The following is a 21,441-nucleotide window of genomic DNA, read 5'->3' as shown; positions in this document are numbered from 1 at the left end:
AAAAGTTTCTTCAGTTATCTACTCTTTAATAATCTTCTCAAAATGTTAGCACACAAACGTTTTTTATGAAGCACTTTTTTTTCATTAAAAAAAAAAAACATAAAAACTACTGTACATTTCCTGAAGAAATTATGACTGCTTACTGTGTTTTAAGACGGTTGTTAGGGTGTTATGAGTTGTTGTTAGGTGGTTGCTAGGGTGTTCTGTTATCGTAACATATAAAAATTATGTTACAAGAATGTTTGCAAAATCATAAAATTAAATTTTTCCTTAAAGTTAACTCACAACCAATAAAAAAGTAAATAACTGTGCATTTCAAACTACTTAAGCAAACTTTTTAGAAAGTATCAATAACAACTGAATAATAATAATAATATGAACCATGAATAATAGTAATCAAAGATTTACAAAAATGATACTCAGCTCCTTTAATTTAAAGGTTATATCTTAAACACACAATCCAAGTTATTGTAAAATGTTTATTAGAAATATAAATGATACACCATAGCCCTCATTTGTAGCCAAATTGTAAGACTATTTAGATATGTTCCCAACTATCATAAACCATGGATATGATTCATAAAACATTAGACAGCTGTTTAAAGTAATGCACAAAATTAGGTTTTCTGCTCATAAACGTCTTAATGGTATTTATTTATGTGAATTTAACATGAAAAGATTTTGTAAATGGAGATAACCACAACGATGATTTCACTCCATATATTCAATAATAATATGATCAAGAGTTTCCAATTTTAAGAATTATTTTTCCAATATTTTGGTTGGCCTCCATACGTTGATGAGCCATTTCAACATCCTCCATGTTGAATGTGCTGTCTATCACAGGCTGCAAGGGAGGATCGGTGGACTGGAAGTGCGGCAAAACCTGCTCCGTGAAACTCCGGACCAGCTCTGCTTTATACTAGAAATAAAACACAATCATAAATGCAAAGTGCATAACACGTAATGCTTCAAAATTAACATTATACATCATCAAAAGAGTTAAAACAGGCACAAAAAAAAAAAAACAGCATAAGGGTTTTGGAGTGACATGAGGTTTGAATATATAATGGCGGTATCTTTATTTTTGGGTGAACTTATGAAGAAGCAATGCAATCTGAAATAACTACAGTAGTATTATTGAGTCTGACCTGTAAACTTCTGGATCTAAGGAGACTGCAAAGGAGCTGGCCTCTCTTCCTCAAAAGCTTGCCAAGCAAGTCCCCATCTGCTGTTTTACCTCCCAACATGCCATAAAGCACCCATCGCCCATCTATTGCAAGGCTACAAATGTTCTTCTCCCAAAAAGATCCACCAACACAGTCCAGAATTATATCAGCTCCCTTGCCTGCACACACACACACACACACTTTAATTTAAAAGTGTTCTTTTTAATGTTGAAGAAACACATTCAGAACACTCAATATACTAACCTTCAGTAAACTGCATTATTTTTTCAGAAAAATCCTCTTCTTTGTAATTGATTCCTGTAGCTGCTCCCATCTGCTCTGCAAATTTGAGCTTTTCAGGACTCCCTGCCGTTACTATTGGAATCGCACGACTCAAGCGAACCAGCTGAATGGCAGCAGTACCGATTCCACTCGCTCCAGCATGAATCAATACGGTCTCATTCGGCTTCACTTTGGCTATAAAAGAAATCAGCATATAGAAATATACTGGTCATTTAAAGGAATAGGTCACCCAAAAATGAAAGTTTGCTGAAAATGTACTCACTCTCAGGCCAATCAAGATGTAGAGGTGTTAGTTTCTTAATGAGAACAGATTTAGAGAAATGTAGCCACACAGTGAAAGTGAATGGGTGCCGTCAGAAAAAAGAGTTAATTTATAAATAAATAAATCACGATGTTCTACAAGTAACACACATATCTCCAGTCCATCAATTAACATCTTCTGAAGCCAAAAGCTGTGTGTGTTTTTAAGAAACAAATCCATCATTAAGATAATTTAACTTTAACCCATTGGCTCTGTCCAGAGTACAAGTCTATAATCCATAAGATTGCTTCCCCCAGCTAAAAAGTCCACCCCCTGTTGTGCTCTCAAATTAAAATCCACCAACATATTTGTCTCGTACTGGTTTTGTTTGGAAACGGTGCATAGTTTTTCTCCAGATTCAGACTAGATGAATTTTTCAATGGAGAATATTATAGATAGAGGACTCATCTTTTAGCTGGAAGGAATGTCTTGAAGTCAAAAATAAATGTCTTCTTACAAACTGATAGATTGAAATGGTGTGGATTATTGTGATGTTTTTATCAGATGTTTGGACTCTCCTTCTGACGGCACCCATTCACATTCATTGGTGAACAAGTGATTTAATGCTAAATTTCTCAAAATTTTCTTCATCGTGGATGGCCTGAGGGGCGAGTAACTTTTCAGGTACCGTAATTTTGATTTCTGGTTAAGAAGTCACATTTAAAGTTAAATGTTACCTATGAAGTGCAAAAGTTGGTAGGCGGTCAGCCAGGCCTCAGGAAGAGCTGCGGCTTGATAAAGAGTGAGAGGTGATGGGACAGGCATGACAAGTTCTTCTGGAACAGCTACGTATTCTGCATAGCCCCCTCCTCCAAGTAAAGCCATTACTTCACTTCCCAGGATCCATCTCCCTTTGACCCCAGGACCGATGTCAGCGATCACACCACTGGCTTCCAGACCCAAGATCTCACTCTCTCCAGGAGGAGGAGGGTAAACACCCCTTTTCTGTCAATTACTACGAGCCATCAGTTGGGTTCAATTTATTGGCACAATCACTGGCAGGATTTTATGGTTTACCTGAAGCAGGTCCGCTCTGTTTAAAGCGGTTGCAGCGACTCTGATGAGGAGTTGCCCATCTTTGGCTTCAGGCCGAGGAATATGTTTCACATCCAGTTTGCCTGATTCATCAACACACACTGCCCGCATTGACTAGAAAATTAGAAGAAATATAATCTGTTTGCCATGCTTCTTAGTTACAGTTTTCATTTTTTTTTTTTCTGCAGTACTTTGGAAATGTGATTATAAATACAAAATGGACTTCATTTGATTATAAAACTGTGAAAATTAGAGACAATAATTCATTAAGACATCATGATTTGTTTTACTTACTGTTCTGTCTTCGTGCATTTGTTGCTTTGACACTTAAATGTGATCTAACACAAACAGGACATCAGCTTTACTTTTAAAGCCTAAAATTAGAGCTAAAGAAACGAGAAATTTAAACGAAGCTTTATATAACAAAAAAGACACAATGTATTGCAACGTAACAATGGAACTTGACCTGAGACACTCATGCACTGAAACCAGTGACTTGCTTTAGCGTTTGGTTTTATGCGCAATTTCAACGCACACATGACGTTAATGATAATGAAAACAATCTATAACAGAATAAATAGATCAGCTCGTTTTTAAGTACTGACACAAATTATGACATATAATCGACTTTAATCTTTGTTTTGTTGTCTGAGAACACTGAAACTTAAATTAAAATAGGCCACTTTCTTGTTGATGTGTCAAACATTTAACTCTAACGTTACCTACGAAAGAAAACAACAAACTCATATTAGAGTATTTTTAATTTAACCTCACCTCAATGAAACACATGAAGTTTTGATGTTGTGCATATTCGCATGAACTGCTCATAAACTGCGTTGAAATGAAAAACTGGAAATAATGCAATAGTACAGTACCTCTCCCACAAAATACCATAACCATACAAAATACCATTATTTGCATAACAGAACCACATTTTACAGTAAGAACAAAACAATCTGAAAATTCTTCATTCATATTAATTTACGGTTTTGTAGTTGTAATACTCCTACAGCAGAAATAACTGCAATAATGCATTAAAAATAATGTGCATCTTGACATGATCTTCATGATCTGTTGGGATCTCGGAAACTAAACTAAATTACAGGGTGAACTAATTGTAGAAAATTCTTAAAAACATTACTTAATACCATAAAATATTCTAACTTTATCTATCCATTCTCCAAATTGCTTGGCTAAAGGATATTATAATACTGATTTGTAACAACAACAATAATAATTTCATCCATGTCTGCAAATGCAGACAAGGAACACAGTGGGGGGTGATACAATAAAATAAATAAAAATACAACTAAACACTTACAAACAACTAACGTGCATAGCTGTAGTATATGCAGAGACGAGACATCAAACTACTCATATTGAAATCTTGCTAGAATACATTTTCATAAAAAGAGAAATGAAGGAGTTGTGAGCTACTAAAAATTCTGTATTGTTCAACCTTCCATCTTTACTTTGTTATTAGATTCACAATAGTGATCATGTGACCAAATTACTTTGAAATTCAAAACCTTGAAACCGGACGGAATGAAAGACATTGTTTATATGTTTAAGTGTCATAGCAGCAGATTCTTAAAACAACAAACCACACGCAGCAGTTTCAGGTACATTAAATTTACCTTTATTATACAATGTACATATATTTGTGTATATATAATAACATTCATCGGGGTCTAAACGACTGAAGCTCCGAAGACTTTGTATATGAGCAGCCTTGTGTGTTTTTTAAATAAACTGAGGTTTGAACAATCTACATCTGTGTGCTTATCCAAAAACTGGTTGTATGTTCCATTGATTTGCTTTCAGGAAACATCTCAAAATGTCAACACAGCTAAGCATTAAGAGACCCAAGTCTTGCCGTCTCATGGACATAAGACAGCTGAACCACAAAGAGGACGTCCATCTTCAGTGGAAACTACACAACATCAGCGCTAAATACAGACTCAACCTCAGGCTGCTGGAGCAGGAGCGAGAGCTAGTGCTGAAAGAGCAGAAACGGCTGCTTCATTTAAGGGTTTGTGAACCGCACGCAACCATTAACAAAACAATGAGAGCCATATCAGAGGTCAGGATGACAAACGATGCACATGAGACACGCTTTTCAAAATCCGCTCCAGCTTTCAGACCTCTATCCTCAGTGAAAACGTGTGAGGAGGATGACGAAGAACACAGGTTTGCTAAATCAGCATCATTCTCTGTCAAGCGAGGCGATTCTTCTTCATCTAGGATAGTCACAGAGAAACTCAAAGCTTCGGAAAACGGTCAGCTTTCCATTCTACAGCTGAAAGACCTGGCGTTGATCGACAGCATCTCTCAGAAAGAGCTGATGTTTCAGGAAGAGTATTATCGACGGTATAAAGAAAGACTAAAACAACTGCAGAGAGAGAAACTACAACAGAAAATAAGGAGCTTTCTCAACTCTATAGAGCATTTGACAATGTATGTATGAACATTTGTGTGCCATTAAGAGAATTCTGAACTGATGATTCATGTTAAATAGTTGTTTGTTTCCTCAGTTCTCTTAAGTTACGTGTTAATCTACCTCTGAATGTAAAGCTGTGCATCTCTCAGGTTTGAACCGCACTGTAACAGGACATTATTTACATGAAGGAGTTCATTTTGTCACATTGGTTAAGCGATGCTTCCCATCCTCCTCATGGTCAGGAGAGCTGTATGAGCTGGAGACTCCAGGAGCAACGACTGGTTTTTCTTCCACTGTGGAGATTCTGAAAGGGTTTTATCTACAAGAATAAATGCAAAAAAAGAAAATATTATTATTATTAGTGCCTGCTTGGATTACACTGTTGTTCTCATTCTCAATTGAACATCAGGAAGAACACATGCATTAAAATGACAGACAGTAACAATTACCAGGATTTTATGAACTTAATTCATATTTTCCCCACATTTTTTAATAGTTACAGCACAATGTAACTGAAATACAGACCACAAAAATGCTTTGTAAGCTCACACTTCATTCCAGCCCTTATAAGAATAATATCAATCTAAAAAGGTCATAAAATTAAACCACAGGAAGCATTGCAAACCACCACATTAGATAAACTAAAGCCATTGGATTAAACAATTTGATACAAACGGATACCTTTTATGATCTCTTTCTGACCTTTACATAAAGAAATAGAAAACTCTTGATGTACTTTTTTTGGAGGGACAGAACCTCTCAGATTTCATTCAAAATACTTTAATTTGTGTTTTGTAGATTAACCAAAGTTACAGGTTTGGAACAAAATGAGTAAATGATGACAGAGCTTTAATTCATTCTTATTAATTTGTTCTGTTATATTCACATCTATTTTACCCAATTGACTTACTTTGCATTCAAGCTATACACTTTTCGTCAGGTTTTGAACTCCCTGGAAATTTAACTCATGACCTTGCTGTTGCAAGCTCCTTGCTTTACTGTTTGAGATAAAGGAACGTTCTTTTCTAAATGAGAAATAGTAAACGAGGAATGGAACTTATCTAGGATCAGTTCAGCTGTGATATGCCGTACCTTCACACTCGATGCTAACCCGTGTCGGCAGACATTGTGTGAGATCTCCGTACTCCAGTGTGCACAGAACAGCTTTGGGAGTCTCACCTTGTGCTGTACACATAAGCACAAGAATACTGCACAGCTGATTGCTCTCCATCACCTCCACCGAACCAACCAGCTCCTGCGGCAAAGACGAGGAAGTATCATATGCATCACAGAAACAACTTATATTTGAAAATATATTCGAATAGAAAAGTTATTGTAATAATATTTCACATCATTTTTTTTGTGTATTTTTGATCAAACAACTGCAGTGTAATATTAACAGTAAATGCAGGAAGCCTGAATACCTTGAGGAGGCAGACCTGCTGTCTGCGACCTGCTAAAGCATTGAGTTTCTGGCTCAGGATTTGCAGGAAGGCCTTCAGGTCTTTCTGCAGGGTCTGTTTGGCAATACTCTCGAGCGGGAATGACGGGGGGATGTTATGGCGAGAGATCTGCACGGTGCGCGTCAGGTCCAGCTCCATGTTATACGTCTCCAAATACACACCCTCAAAGGCTGTGTGAAAAGACACACACACGCTTTTCCCTTCCTTACACTCTACCAAATCATAGCCACCTGAAAAAGATAGCACAATCAATCAGGCAACAACTAGTCATGGACTCAGTATGATTTAGTTATTACAACATTACCAATTAAGTGATGAGCACGCTGAAGGTCTTTCAACTGCATTCTCCAAGCTGTTAACAAAGACTTCTGTAGATCAATGAAGCCGCCTGCAGCATCCGCATCAGCATCATCCAAAGGAAGATCTTTGCTGATTTTATCTTTCAGGATCTGCCATGCAATGTGAATAAGGAGATAATAAAAGCATGTACATATTTAGAGTAAGAATTCTGAATAGTAGTGCTACTATGCGCCTATATAAAGACTGGATTTTGATATTTTCATGTCAATGAGAAAGCTCACCTTGACAGCGTCTGCCTGATGTCTGAGTTGATCTCTTTGGGCACGGAGGGTCACGGCTCTGACCTTGAGCATCTCTAACCTCTGAGACTCATCCTGGTCCTGCGGTCCCATACCTTCCCTCTCTAAAGCCATCAGGTGACCCAGAACACCTGACACATCACAGAACATAGAAATACAGACAATGTGAAAATACACTTATACTGCCAAATGTGTGGACACAGCGACTCATTTTCACATTGTGGAATAACTGAAAAGTAATCAAAACTTCATCAATAAAAAAAATAATAAAACATTTTGTAAAGATATTCATTTTTCAATAGCTTGTTACTGTGACTAACATTAGATTTCACATTCATGGGTTATTACGAAAAATTATATAGAAGTCATTTATGTCTGCATAAAGAATTTAACTATTTATTTATTCTTTATGAACTGGATAAACTGTATTGAATGTGCATGCAGACAAACACGTCAACACGTCAAAAAACTTTTTTAGACCCATAGAAAATGGTAGAATAACAGAATAAATGTAGTGTGTCTAAATAGAAGACGTTGAAAAGTTTCTAAACGTTCTAACATATTTGACACGTTTAGTTGGTTGCAGATTATCATATGATTACCTTGATCCATAGTTTCAATCTGGCCTTCCATGACTTTATTCCTGACGCGGGAATTTTTGAATGTAGCTAATTTGCTTCTTTGTAAATAGAACGTTCGTTAAATCGAAATCTGGCGCGTTATTGTGTCCTGCGCGACCTCGGAAGTTTTACACAACAGTGCTGTAGCGCATCATCGCTGCGCGCTGTTTGCGCAGCCACGTAATATAATCTGTGCTTTTATCGCTCTATTTTCTCCCCACGTGGTTGCATTTTTATTGGAATACAGGTATTAATATTATTATTTAATATTCATCTAATATTCATCCAAAAATAGGTGTAGAGAAAAAACAGATCCGTATGTGTGCTGGTAAACAAGATAACTATCAGTGATCATCATTAAGATTGTAAACTGAAGTGCTGTGTGTCTGATAAAGGGGCTCAGTAACGCAGGCGTGATGGCAGCTCCAACGCTGGGAGGAGTGAGACTCTGACATTCACTGTGTGGCCCCCGGATCACACACATTAAGTGTTTTGAGCTCCAGCTGATCTGATTGACTGCTTTAGGTAAGAACGAGCAACATGTAACACACTGCATGTGCTTTTAATAATGAGAAACACTGTCCACTGTATGAACGCTGAGAAACACAGCATGCGTTAACACACAAAAACAAGGAAGTGAAATTGCACAGACAACTGTTATAAAGAAAACTTGGTAAATCAGTGAGCAAATGTGAACATATTTAATGTTTTAAATAAATTATGGTTATGGGCCATGCATTTGGGGTAAAGTTGAAACCGAAATCCAGTTGCGTCTGTGCAAACTGCCAGAAACTGTTAACCCTGAAGTGCCTCGTGGTTTAAATTAAATTAAATTAAATTAAATTTATGGATTTTCGCAGACGCTTTTATCCAAAGCGATTTACAGTGCATTCAGGCTATCAATTATTACATATCATTCACCATATAAGATATGGTTCAGCATTCACCATATCGTAGATTAACCCATTGCAGTCCTGCAGCAGAAAAATAGATGCTAATATCATGGTACTGTATATATATATATATATATATATATATATATATATATATATATGTTATTGGTTGGATGTTAAGAAGTGGGCGTGTCCCTCAAAAATGTTTTAAGAGGCAAAAGGAGAGTTTAAAGCAAACTAAAGGCTTGGATACCTCCAAATTGTTATTTTATACCAACTTCAAGTGGACTAAATGATTGGAAAGGTCCTACTAATGTCACCAAAGAGAAGCCTGATATTTTTTCACTCAAAGACCCACTTTAAAAATGTCAAAAATTAAAGTTTGAATCATTCACAAGTCAGACCTATAACATGCATTTGGAAAATAGATTGGGTGAATTTTCATTTCTGTGTGAACATACTAGGACAACATGGAATCGTAAGCTGATTAAGTATATGTTCTTATATCAGTTGTGACATGTTTCAGGTCGTCAGATTTGCAGATCAATGGCTTTGACCTTTGTCCTGAGCACGCAGCGGAGACTCTAATATCACGCTTCATGCCTGCAGTCTCAGTATGGATCCCTCGGGGCAGAAGTACTTCACTATTATTGATTATGTGATATTTGCATTGCTGTTGGTGGCCTCCATGGCCATCGGGCTGTACTACGCCTTCACCGGAGGACGCCAGAGCACTACGCAAGAGTTCATGTATGCAGACAGGAGTATGAAGTGCCTGCCGCTCTCTCTGTCTCTCATGGCCACTTTCCAGTCGGCCGTGGCCATCATTGGCACACCGGCTGAGGTTTACGCCAATGGCACGCAGTACTGGTTTATTGGCTGCTCTTATATTCTGGGTCTCCTGATACCAGCCCATATTTTCATTCCTGTGTTCTACAGACTGCATCTCACCAGTGTTTACCAGGTACACATCCTTTCAAAATATTGCATATCATCTAAAGACCCTCTTGGTTCTTTATTGGCATCAGTGGTTCCATTAAGAACTTAAGAATGTCAGTGGAATATTTCCAGTTCTTTATTAGGAAGAACTTTAAGATTACAAAAATGTTCTTTACACTTAGAAAACAAGTTATTTTAAAGGAATAGTTGGCTCACCCTCAGGCCATCCCAGATGTAGATGAGAAATCAGAACAGAAAATGTAGCTTTCCATCACTTGCTCACCAATGGATCCTCTGCAGTGAATGGGTGCCGTCAGAATGAGAGTCCAAACAGCTGAACATCACAATAATCCATCTTCAAACTATCTCTTCTTGCTAAAATACAAGTTCTTTATCCATAATATTGTTTTCTCCAGTGAAGAAGTCAACTTGTCTGAATCAGGAGTGAAATATGGACAGCTCAAGCACCGTTTACAAGCAAAAACATATCTAAACTAATATGTGGGTGGATTTTGATGTGAGAGACAACAGGGGATGGATTTTTTTTAATAGCTTTATTATTGTATTATGAACTTGTATTTTAGACAGAAGCAAAGGTTGAAGATAAAAACATCTTAATGATGGATTTGTTTCTTACAAACATGCAGCTTTTCACTTCACAAGACATGAATTGATGATTTGGAGTGGTGTGGATTACTTGTGAATTATTGGTGATAGTTTTTATCAGCTGTTTGGACTGATGGCACCCATTCAATGCAGATGATCCCATGGGGAGCAAGTGATGTAGTGCTACATTTCTCAAAATCTGTTCTTATGAAGAAACAAACTCCTCTACATCTTGGATGGCCTGTGGGTCAGTAAATATTCAGCTAATGTTATTAACTTTTCCTTTAAGAAATTGTTCACTGACTGGTTCTTTGGAGAACAAAAAAAAGGTTCTATGGCATCGCTGCAAAAAAAAAACCCCATTTAGAACCTTTAGTTTTTGTAATGGTTTAACATCGTGGCACTGCTATTTCACCAGAAATGTTTTCTTTTGTCATTGATTGCTTAATTAAACATGTTCATATCTCATTAACTTCACAGTATTTGGAGCTGCGCTTCTGTAAAGCCGTCCGGATTTGTGGCACTGTTACTTTTATTTTTCAGATGGTAAGTTCCAGCCTTTCTGTTGTGAAATACATTTGTATTTTTGCATTTTTAATGCATTGCATGGAGAGAGTTAGTGTGTGGTTCATTTTTGCAGGTCATTTATATGGGTGTTGGCATCTATACACCTGCTCTTGCATTGAATGCAGGTAATGTTACAAATATATATATAGTTAAATATACACAATTAACATTATGAATGCATGAACACAAATACGACTGCCTGTTGTAACTAATAACATATGTCTGTCTTTAGTTACTGGTTTTCATTTATGGGGAGCAGTATTGGCGACTGGGTTAGTGTGCACGCTTTATACAGCACTGGTAAGAGGATTTTCAGTGGTTAAAGGTTGCTTACTTTACAGATTACATGCATCTGGTCTTAATGTGCACAGTTCATCAGTGCATGATATTAAATGTTTGTCTTTGTAAACTTCAGCATGCTTTGCATCTTAAACATTTCCTTTCATGGATGTCAACATCTAATGTTAACCATTTACCTTACGAAGCCCACTGGATCATATTTGATGTGCAAATATATAGGGCATCTAAATGATCAACATGATCTGATTTATTTCATCTTTTTGTCCATATATATTAGCATCTGCATCAAATTGCATGTTTTTGTTCAGTTTGGGCCTAGTGTGAGTTCCATGTTTTCATTTTATCATAGCATATGGGCCATAAAAGCCTGTATAATAAATGATTCAAAACATGCTGAAAACGCATGCAAAAATAGACTATCATTTCATGTCAGGATATACAGGTCCGCAAATGTCTTTTCATGTTGATTGGTTAGTTTTGTTTTCAATGTCTCAAAGTTATTTTTGCATGTTTTTGCAGGGTGGGCTGAAGGCAGTGGTCTGGACCGATGTTTTCCAGACAGTAGTGATGTTTACTGGTCAGCTGGCCGTCATCATTGTGGGCATCCATCAGGCTGGTGGTCTGTCTGATGCCTGGGTGAAAGTCAGGGATGGTGGACGCATCTCAGGGATCGAGTATGTTCTCTTTAAATGGTGTAAATGGTATAGCAGCTGGTATCCAGCACATCTAACCACCATCTATTAAAAAAAAAGGGTTTTCAAATGATTTGAAGCCAAGGACCCCCAAATATAATAATGAACAACTTTTTGAGGTTAGGCAGTGGTTTATTTAGATGTACTATAAATGGACTTTATATAGTATGAGAAAAAATATTTAGGCCAAATGACCACAATAGATGGTTTTTATTGTGTTTTTGAACTAAACCAACAGCAAATAATTAAATCATTTCATTAGAAAATATTGACTTATGTTAAGTAGATTATGCTTTTTTTTTTCTAGCCACAATTAATGTAAGAAAAAATAAAATCTAGATTTATATATATATATATATATATATATATATATATATATATATATATATATATATATATATATATATATATATATATATATATATATATATATATGATTTTATATAGATGAAACTAGAATTATTATAAAAGTTGTAAATGTTTTACATTTATTTAATTAATATCTTGCATCCTTAAAAAATATTTTATAAGTTTCAGTTCTTATATTTTTTGACTTTGTAAATCCCTGATGACTGCTTGCTTTTTCTGTACCAAGCTTTGACCTTGAGAAACTTCTACATTTAGCCACATTTAATTAGACTGCCTCATCAGCACAACTCACGTTTTTCTCCAAGTTTTGGGTTTATATCTTCCAATTCCTACTTTTGTTCTGGCAGATGCAAGGCATTAACTTGATATAAAACTTGTGAGGTGTAAACATGCAATTGAAAAAAAAGTAAAGCTTGTTTTTGCCACTGGATAAAAAAAATAAAATTAATTGTAACTTTTCATACTTTCTCATAATTCAAGATTTTCTTCTCAAAATGTCAAATTTAACCCTTGCAATTGTGAGATTTACATTTTTTTTTTTAGGCACCAGTGAAACTAAATGGATCCAGAATCCTAAGTATTAGACATATGCATGCGAGTCGTCCCGTTCTGTTTGTGCTACAGATATGAATGCTATTGTACTGATTCTCAAAGTCATTTCTCATGTCCAGCCTGAATCCCGACCCAACGGTGAGACACACGTTCTGGACGTTAGGTGTTGGAGGAGTGTTTCTGATGCTGTCTCTGTATGGAGTGAACCAGGCTCAGGTTCAGAGGTACCTCAGTTCCCGCACAGAGAGAGAAGCCATCATGTAAGTGTTCCTTTCATTCATGTACACACCCCTAAGGCTCTCAGATGAAAGTGTGCATCACAGAACATCCTGTGTTCTCGAGCAGGTCCTGCTATATGGTGCTTCCCTGTCTTCAGGTGGCTCTAATGCTCAGTTGTCTGATGGGGCTGGTCATGTACGCTTGCTATGGTAACAACAGCCCTCTAGAACAGCAGTATATCACGTCCAAAGATCAGGTTAGAAGCAGCGGAAACACGTGATCATTTGGGGCTCCCTGATATAAATAGTGATATATGATGTGTTTTGACTTCACAGATGATGCTTTACTTTGTCATGGACATGTTACAGAATTTCCCTGGACTTCCTGGACTGTTTGTGGCGTGTTTGTTCAGCGCATCTCTCAGGTAACAGCGTGATGCTTGAAGCGCTCATATTTCACAGGTCATATTCAGTCGTGTGTGTGTGTGTGTGTGTGTGTGTGTATATACGAAATGTACGAATTTACGATATACAATAGCTACACAGTTATATATATATATATATATATATATATATATATATATATATATAACTGTGTAGCTATTGTATATCGTAAATTCGTACATTTCGTACATTCTAGTTTACCTCCTTTTCTTTTTTATACCCATAATTTATTTTCTAAAATATTTTTTTTTAAATATTTTTTTTATCAAGTAGTCGTAAAAACTTTTCACTGCATATCGTGTTATGTATGTGACAAATACGAATTTGATTTGAATAATGACTGTATTATAGTAGGAATCTGATGACAGTCTCCAATGAGAATAAGCTCATTATTTATATTTGTGTGTGTATGTATATATATATATATATATATATAATATAATATAATGCTTTTTAAATGCTTTTGAAAGAAGTCTTTGTCTGCCCACAAAGGCTGCATTTATTAAATCAATAATACAGTAAAAACAGTAATACTGTAAAACACTATTATAATTTAAAATGACTGTTTTCTCTTTGAATATGTTAATATGTACAGTAATTTATTATTCTGTTGTAATGCTGTATTTTCAGCATCATTTCTCCAGTCTTCAGTGTCACATGATCCTTCAGAAATCATTCTAATATTCTGATTGGCTGCTCAAGAAAAGTTTCTTATGATTATCAATTTTGAAAAGTAAAAATGATAATACATTTTTTTCAGGTTTTGTTTGTTTTTGTGAATTGAAAGCTCAAAAGAACAACATTTAAGTTAAATAGAAATCTTTTGAAACTTTTTAAATAAATGTCTTCACTGTCACTTTTGATCATTAAATGCATCCTTACAGAATAAAAGTGAAATGAATAAAAATAAACCTCACTGACCGAATTTTAAATTCATGCAAATCTGCTATTTTTGTCTCTATAATAAACTCATGTCTAAAAGAGATACAGACAGTAGTCGGTGCACAAGCATGCAATAAAAATCCAGAAATATATTTATTTGTATCTCCTCCTTATTTTACAGTACAATATCCTCAGCTTTTAACTCATTAGCCACGGTGACGATGGTGGATCTGATCAAACCCCATTACTCAATGACTGAGGCCAGAGCCACTCTGCTGTCAAAGATCCTGGGTCAGACACTATCTCTTCATTTGAAATGGTTTCCGTCTCCCCGCTGATGCACATTAGAGAATATGTTTCATCTGATTTCCCCTTTACTCAGAGATCAAATGAAGCTCTCAGTGAGCATCTTTATAATGCATGCCTCTGTTCCTCATCCAGCTCTGTCATATGGGATTATATGTGTGGCTATGGCTTACGTCGTCCATTTGATGAACAGTTCAGTTCTTCAGGTAAGCGTGCATGCTTTTATAAGCAGGTTTATAGCAGCAATCGACTTCTGTTAAGAAATAAAAACATATCTTGTGTTAAATCATATTAACCTCCATGCTCTTAAAAATCCAAGTTATTTAGTGGCATTTACGGTTTCATGAAGAACTTTTAACATCCGTAGAACTACTGGGTTAAACAAAATGTTCTCTGTAGTTGAAAACGGTTCTTTAGATTATTAAAATGATCTTCACACTAAGTAAAATAAGTACAATTGGAGGCCATCCAAGGTGTAGATGAATTTGCATGAAATGTAGCATTGCATCACTTGCTCACCAGTGGATCCTCTGCAGTGAATGGGTGCCGTCAGACTGATAAAACTGAAAAAAACACAACAATCTACTCCACTCCAGTCCATCAGTTAATGCCTTGAGAAGCGAAAAGCTGTGGGTTTGTAAGAAATCCATTATTAAGAAGTTTTAACTTCAAACTGTTCTAGTCCAGAAGAGTCTATAATCCATAGTATTGTGTTCTCCAGTGAAAAAGTCTGAATCAGGTGAGAAATATGCACAAATCAAGCACTGTTAATAAACCTAAACCGCTCTAAACAAACATGCCTGTGGATTTTAATATGAGAGGACAATAGGGAATGGACTTTTTTTAGGACTTGTATTTTGACCAGAAGGGACTGTTTAAAGTCGAAACGCCTTAATGAAGGATTAGTTTTTTTACAAACATGCTCCTTTTTATTTTAACTGGTGGACTGGAGCGGTTTGGATTATTGTGATGTTTTATCAGCTGTTTGGACTCTCATTCTGACGGCACCCATTCACTGCAGAGGATCCACTGGTGAGCAAATGCTACATTTCTCCAAATCTGTTCCTATTGGATGGCCTGAAGGTGAGTAAATAAAAGAAATAAATAAAGGAACCCCCTTTTCTAACCTTTATCTTAAGAATGTTGTATTTCACTTTAAGGCAGCTCTCAGTATCTTCGGGATGGTTGGTGGGCCGCTGCTTGGTCTGTTTTGTCTCGGCATCTTCTTCCCGTGTGCAAATAGCATCGTAAGTTCCTCCTGTCCGTCCATCCATCCATCAGTCCACCCACATAAATAAGGAAATTTATTTACTTGTATTTTTTCCTCTCAGGGTGCTGTAATAGGACTTGCCTCAGGTCTGATCATGTCTTTCTGGGTTGGCATTGGTGGCTTTTTGTCTCGGATGCCCAGTTCTGTACAAGTTCTTCCACTCAACTCTACTAACACTGTACCAGCCGTCTCTGGAAACATCACCGTCATCGATGCGGCCAGGTGACTTGTAGATCAGTGCCAGCATGCGTTGTACTGTATATATTTAGGGAAGTAATGAAATGCTTTTCCTCATCTTCCAGCAGACCTGTAGGGCTGAATGGGTTATATTCTCTGTCATACATGTGGTACAGCGCACTCAACTCCTCCACCGTGGTGCTCATCGGACTCCTCATCAGCTTCATGACTGGTACCAGACACTGACCTGAAGAACGAGACACTGCTCACTTATTAGAGAGAGCAAGATACACTTACACTGAAGAAAGGAGCCAGAAAACACAGTTGGACTCGCAAAAGCCCAGCAATAGCTCAGCAAGAATGTAGAAACTGCAAAACTTAAACTATTAAATAGTGCTTCACGTTAATAAAAAAAAAAAGCAGTTAATACTTTACAATAAAGCTCCATTTGTTAACATTAGCAGATGCATTAGCTAACATAAATGAACTTACATTTAGCTATATATATATATATATATATATATATATATATATATATATATATATATATATATATATATATATATATATATATATATATATATATATATATATATTATAATATTCTTAAGCATTTATTAACATTGGTTGATATTGAAATATTCAATATTAATTAAAAAATATATTTTGATGATAGTTTGTGTTAGTGCATTAACTAATTTTAACATAAGACTTTACATTTTTATTTTTATTAAATGTTGAAATTAACATTGGGTAATATTATAAAATGCTGTAGAAATACTATTTATTATTCGTTCATGTAAACTAATGTGATTTAATATCTTAAAATTTACAAAACCTTATTGTAAATTGGTATAAAAGTTTAAGCTTAAATAATAAATATTAGATTAAAAAAAACTTACAAACAAAAAGTGTCCTTGGCAACTAACTGAAATAGAATAGAAAATACATGCACTCTTGTTTCTGCCACTTTTTAATCTATCAATTCTGATTATTAATCCCACAATTCTCAGAAGTGATGTTTCTATTCTGTGCTAGAAACAAGCTTCCAAAACATAGACCGTTAGCAGCATGTAAAACACAACAACCAGTAAACTTGCAGCTGTTTTATTTTATTTTTTCTACACATTTTTTCAAGGCCCAACAAAAGGAGACGATGTGGCGTCTGGCACAGTGTATCCTGTGATGAGAACGGCACGATCACTTGTGCACAAGCTTGTGAAGCCGAGCGCTTGCTGTACGTCTCCTCCCGAGCACACGGTAAGATGGTCTCATGGCTTTACACGAAGATGCATTGTTGCATTGGGTCATTTTAATGTAGCAAAACTGCTTCTAGCAGATCGATGATCATAAAGAAATAAATGGAAATGTAACGGAGGATGCTGGAACTGAGGAAGAGACGGAAACATTTCTCCCATCAAATGCGGTTTCTCCTGTGGAGCACGAGACCTCGGTATAGCAAACTCACCAAGAACGGGTTATCTTGCACTAAGTATTGTAAATATGTTACTAGTAATGTTAATTACAGAGATGCGTGTCTGTGATTATTTCGAAGGAAAAAGTTTGTCTAGGTGTAAAGATTTGTAATGACTGTATATTTCACGTTGGTATTGTTTTGTATGTTTAGCTGCTGTATATGAAACCAAAGAAAATATTTTTACAACATTATCTGTAAAGATGTAAAGTGCAAATCCAAATGACAAAGAGAATGTTCAGCAAATCCATTTTTGTATTAAAAAAAAAAATGTGCATCATGTGCTTCGGCTTTTCTGGATGAATCTCACAATCTCTGAATGTTTTCACGGTATTGTAATAGGAATTTTGGGAAGAAAGGTACATATTTGCTTAATTGTAATGAAATTAGAGATTATAATCAAAACATTTATTTACTTGTGTATTTATTGGGTGATATATGTCCTGGATACGTTCTTGACTAGTTTCACATTTAGTACAATTAAGATGCGAAATGAATATGCATTTAAATTGAAATACATGTGCATATACATGCATTTATATTAATATATTATTATAAATAATATATAATAAAAAATTAAAATAAGTTATATAAGATATAATTATTTTTTATTTTATATTGCATATGCATGAATAAAAGTCTGCGTTAAAGAGGCATTTTGTTTTAGTTATTCCTATATTTGTCCAGCAGATGTCGCCAATGAGCAAAGGCCGTAAATGTCCACTTCACTATTAAAATTAAAATATACATTTGTGGTTCCTCGAAAAGTGGAACTTGTGCAACATCCATCTATCTCACTGTCTATATATCCATCTATTAGCAAAACGTGATGCTGACTTGAGCATGTGCACTTTTTACTTAAACATACAGCAACCAAAGACGAGAGCCTTTATAGTTCAACCTCAATGGTTCTGATTAATATGCGATTTAATTTGCCTTATTATGTAAACTAAAGTACAATAAAAAAAATGTCTAGAAATAATTTACACAGAAATTGTTAGTAAAAACTTGAACATTGAATTAAATGTAAAATTTTGAAGTAGAAAGAACTTGCAATGTAGTCAAATCAGATGATGCTACAGTGTAACAGTGTACAGTGTGCACTTTAATGAGATTAGAGTTCGAGTTTCATGACTCTCTGATAGATTTGCATTGTAAAACAGCATGACGCTGTTTGCATGTTGCACTTTTTCTTTAATCACGACATGTTTGGAGTAATGTAGCCTTCCATCGCTTGCTGCAGTGAATGGGTGCCGTCAGACTGAGAGTTCAAAGAGCTAAGAAAAACATCACAGTAATCCACAAGTATAGTGCATTGATGAAAAGCTTAATCATAACAACATTATACTAAATAATATACTAATATACTAACAATATACTAATAACACAATACTAAAAAATATTTTTTTTAAATTTCATTTGCATGTCATGTGACCATCATCCAACATCAGAAAGCCATCAACAGATTGTTAAATTATTGAAATATTAACTTAAAATCTGCATGGGGTTTGGCGTAAAATTTGCACAGTGCACAAAAAATTGACATAAAATGTTGTTTGTCAATTCATAAAAATCATGAGGCCATGCAAGGTAAAATGCAAATCCATTTTTTTCTGTTGGTCCTTTTGTTAATGCAGTGTGAATGAATGAGCCTGCTGTTGAAAGGGTCTGTTTCCTTAAAACTTGATTCCCCAAACTGATATTCAAATTAACTTCTGGGGGATGGCTATTCTGGGACATTCTGTGGTGTTCAATGCATTTCATTATCTAATTTTTTTTTTTTTTTTCATAATGCATTTTCTTTGGACACAATGTCTCTGTCAAACAACAAAAGCTTGGCTTTGACCGTAAGCTTCCGCTCAAATGCTGGAAATAAGTTTTGCACACAATAATAAATTGTGCCTGCATGCTGCATTTTAAATGAGTTGGAAAAGTTGCTGAAGAAATATAATTATGGAGACCAGTCGACATTTTTTCCCGTGACTGTCGTATTTCAGCTCCATTTAGTTTAATGGCTTATTTTGAAAAAAAAAAAAAAATCATGTTTTGTAACATATTTCCACATTTCTGGTGATCAGAGCAAGTAGTAGAAAGAGTGGGGATGCTTGCAACACCTTTTTCCATTTCCTTCAGTTTCTCAGAGAAAATTTTTTGTGGAAAGCCAAAGTTTTAATACATTAAACCCACATCTGTCAGATACTCATCCACATTGCTGTTACATGCATACAAATGATAATATACGTTCAATTTACTTGAACTTGAACAGACAAAGTTAAACATTGCAACTGGCCCCTAGAAGGGTCACCCTTATCTATTGTGTGTTTCTCTCTTGTGGCATACTGTAAACAGAGAAAAATACAGACTACATTGTGACCTAGTTTGAGAGTGTGTACTTAAAACAAGAGGGATACCTGAGTGTTGAAAGGGTTATTTATTAATCCGGGAAATCACAGTTGTGTTTTGTTAATATGATAAGCTTTATACCAATGTTATGATAAGGGACAGTTGCAACACTGTCAGGCATGATGAAATCTGCTATGATAGCTAGATACAATGGCTTTAACACTTGATAGATATGCCCATTAGAAGCTAAAAAACAAAATGATTGCAGTAAGTAAAGGTAGGATTGATAGGCAGAATCACGCTGAATGAGCTGTGCGATCCCAGTTCTGCGATCAGTTCTCGTTGCACCTTTATTGTCAAAAACACACACAGCTGTCAAAATCTCCATCATGTGGAGTATCTCACATAAACACAGTCAGTTATGGCTTAAGTGAACGTATACAGGTGGGTGTAAACCGGATATATGTGTCAGTCAGTATACAGTCATTGAGTCTTAAAGGGACAGCAGCCTAATTAAAAACATTTCTGTCTCATTAATGTTAATAACAAAAGATGTTGAATAAATGTATACATGTTAAACCTAGCGTATTAGAAAAATGAGTTAATTTGCTGTTTAATTTTTATCTATTGTATTTGCCTTATGGTTTGTAATATGCTTATTTATTAAAGAGGGGTTGAAATGCTATTTCATGCATACTGAGTTTTTTACACTGTTAAAGAGTTGGATTCCCATGCTAAACATGGACAAAGTTTCAAAAATTAAGTTGTACGTTTGAAGGAGTATTTCTGTTCCAAAAATACTCCTTCTGGTTTGTCACAAGTTTCGGAAAGTTTTTTTCGAGTATGGCTCTGTGTGACGTTAGATGGAGCGGAATTTCCTTATATGGATCCTAGGGCACTTCTGCCAGAAGAGCGCGCGCTCCCGTATAGCAGAGCACTGAGAGCACAACAGACTTCACTGATCAGAGCGAGAGCGTCGCGAAATGTCACAAAAGGAGTGTGTTTTTGGTTGCCAGGGCAAGACAACCCTGCACAGATTACCAAAGAAAAAACAGCATTAAGGGACCAGTGGATGGAGTTTATTTTTACAGAGCATCAACGGAGTTGTGCAAGTGTTTGTGTTTGTTCCCTGCATTTCGAAGATGCTTGTTTTACAAACAAGGCCCAGGTTGACGACGGATTTGCACATTGTTTATTTCTTAAGGATAATGCAGTCGCAACGAAAAAGGCTCACGATCGTGTGTTGGAACCGCAGGCGGTGCGTAAAACTGCTTCAAATATCTCTGTGTTGTTAACTTAGCTATCGGCACGTAAGCACATCAAGTAAACTTTGTACACCTAAAAAAAAAAAAAAAAAAAAAAAAAAGGCGACATAAAGTGGAACTTAGTCATTTTCCAAAACTGCTAAGCAAATATATACAGTTTCAATACATACAGAGATGTCCTGCTGTAGTCGTTGCTGCTGCTGATGCTCTCGTT

General features: G+C 35.8%; 3 protein-coding genes across 8 annotated transcripts; 1 reads left to right on the top strand and 2 right to left on the bottom strand.

The window, feature by feature from the left end:
- Nucleotides 1-459: 459 nt before the first annotated feature.
- On the bottom strand, nucleotides 460-3,338 carry tp53i3 (tumor protein p53 inducible protein 3). The gene is made up of 6 exons (XM_052620247.1): nucleotides 3,103-3,338; nucleotides 2,791-2,922; nucleotides 2,451-2,718; nucleotides 1,434-1,646; nucleotides 1,152-1,348; nucleotides 460-922 (listed from the first exon to the last, which is right to left on the bottom strand). The coding sequence occupies exons 1-6, from the start codon at nucleotides 3,118-3,120 to the stop codon at nucleotides 740-742; spliced, it is 1,011 nt and encodes a 336-aa protein (XP_052476207.1). The 5' UTR covers nucleotides 3,121-3,338; the 3' UTR covers nucleotides 460-739.
- A 1,086-nt stretch (nucleotides 3,339-4,424) lies between these two features.
- cenpo (centromere protein O) lies at nucleotides 4,425-8,091 on the bottom strand. Its single transcript, XM_052620248.1, has 6 exons — nucleotides 7,913-8,091; nucleotides 7,293-7,441; nucleotides 7,016-7,160; nucleotides 6,673-6,941; nucleotides 6,341-6,503; nucleotides 4,425-5,567 (listed from the first exon to the last, which is right to left on the bottom strand). Exons 1-6 carry the CDS (start codon nucleotides 7,941-7,943, stop codon nucleotides 5,458-5,460), a joined length of 867 nt encoding a protein of 288 aa, XP_052476208.1. The 5' UTR covers nucleotides 7,944-8,091; the 3' UTR covers nucleotides 4,425-5,457.
- On the top strand, nucleotides 8,066-17,899 carry slc5a6b (solute carrier family 5 member 6). 6 transcript variants are annotated; one of them, XM_052620244.1, is made up of 17 exons: nucleotides 8,066-8,177; nucleotides 8,326-8,455; nucleotides 9,350-9,787; nucleotides 10,849-10,914; nucleotides 11,009-11,060; nucleotides 11,168-11,235; nucleotides 11,755-11,909; nucleotides 12,968-13,108; nucleotides 13,194-13,323; nucleotides 13,403-13,491; nucleotides 14,574-14,683; nucleotides 14,834-14,904; nucleotides 15,859-15,945; nucleotides 16,030-16,190; nucleotides 16,274-16,377; nucleotides 17,284-17,405; nucleotides 17,485-17,899. In XM_052620244.1, the coding sequence occupies exons 3-17, from the start codon at nucleotides 9,440-9,442 to the stop codon at nucleotides 17,602-17,604; spliced, it is 1,824 nt and encodes a 607-aa protein (XP_052476204.1). In that variant the 5' UTR covers nucleotides 8,066-8,177; nucleotides 8,326-8,455; nucleotides 9,350-9,439; the 3' UTR covers nucleotides 17,605-17,899. The 6 variants fall into 6 exon arrangements, with proteins under 6 accessions (XP_052476204.1, XP_052476199.1, XP_052476205.1 ...); XM_052620239.1 differs by having other exon boundaries at nucleotides 8,090-8,177; nucleotides 16,271-16,377; nucleotides 17,482-17,899; XM_052620245.1 differs by lacking the exon at nucleotides 8,066-8,177 and having other exon boundaries at nucleotides 8,251-8,455; nucleotides 13,436-13,491; nucleotides 16,271-16,377; nucleotides 17,482-17,899.
- The last annotated feature ends 3,542 nt before the right edge of the window (nucleotides 17,900-21,441 follow it).

The sequence above is a fragment of the Carassius gibelio genome, chromosome A17 (genome assembly GCF_023724105.1).
Source record: "Carassius gibelio isolate Cgi1373 ecotype wild population from Czech Republic chromosome A17, carGib1.2-hapl.c, whole genome shotgun sequence".
NCBI lineage: Eukaryota > Metazoa > Chordata > Actinopteri > Cypriniformes > Cyprinidae > Carassius > Carassius gibelio.
This window is presented reverse-complemented; position numbering and strand designations above follow the sequence as displayed.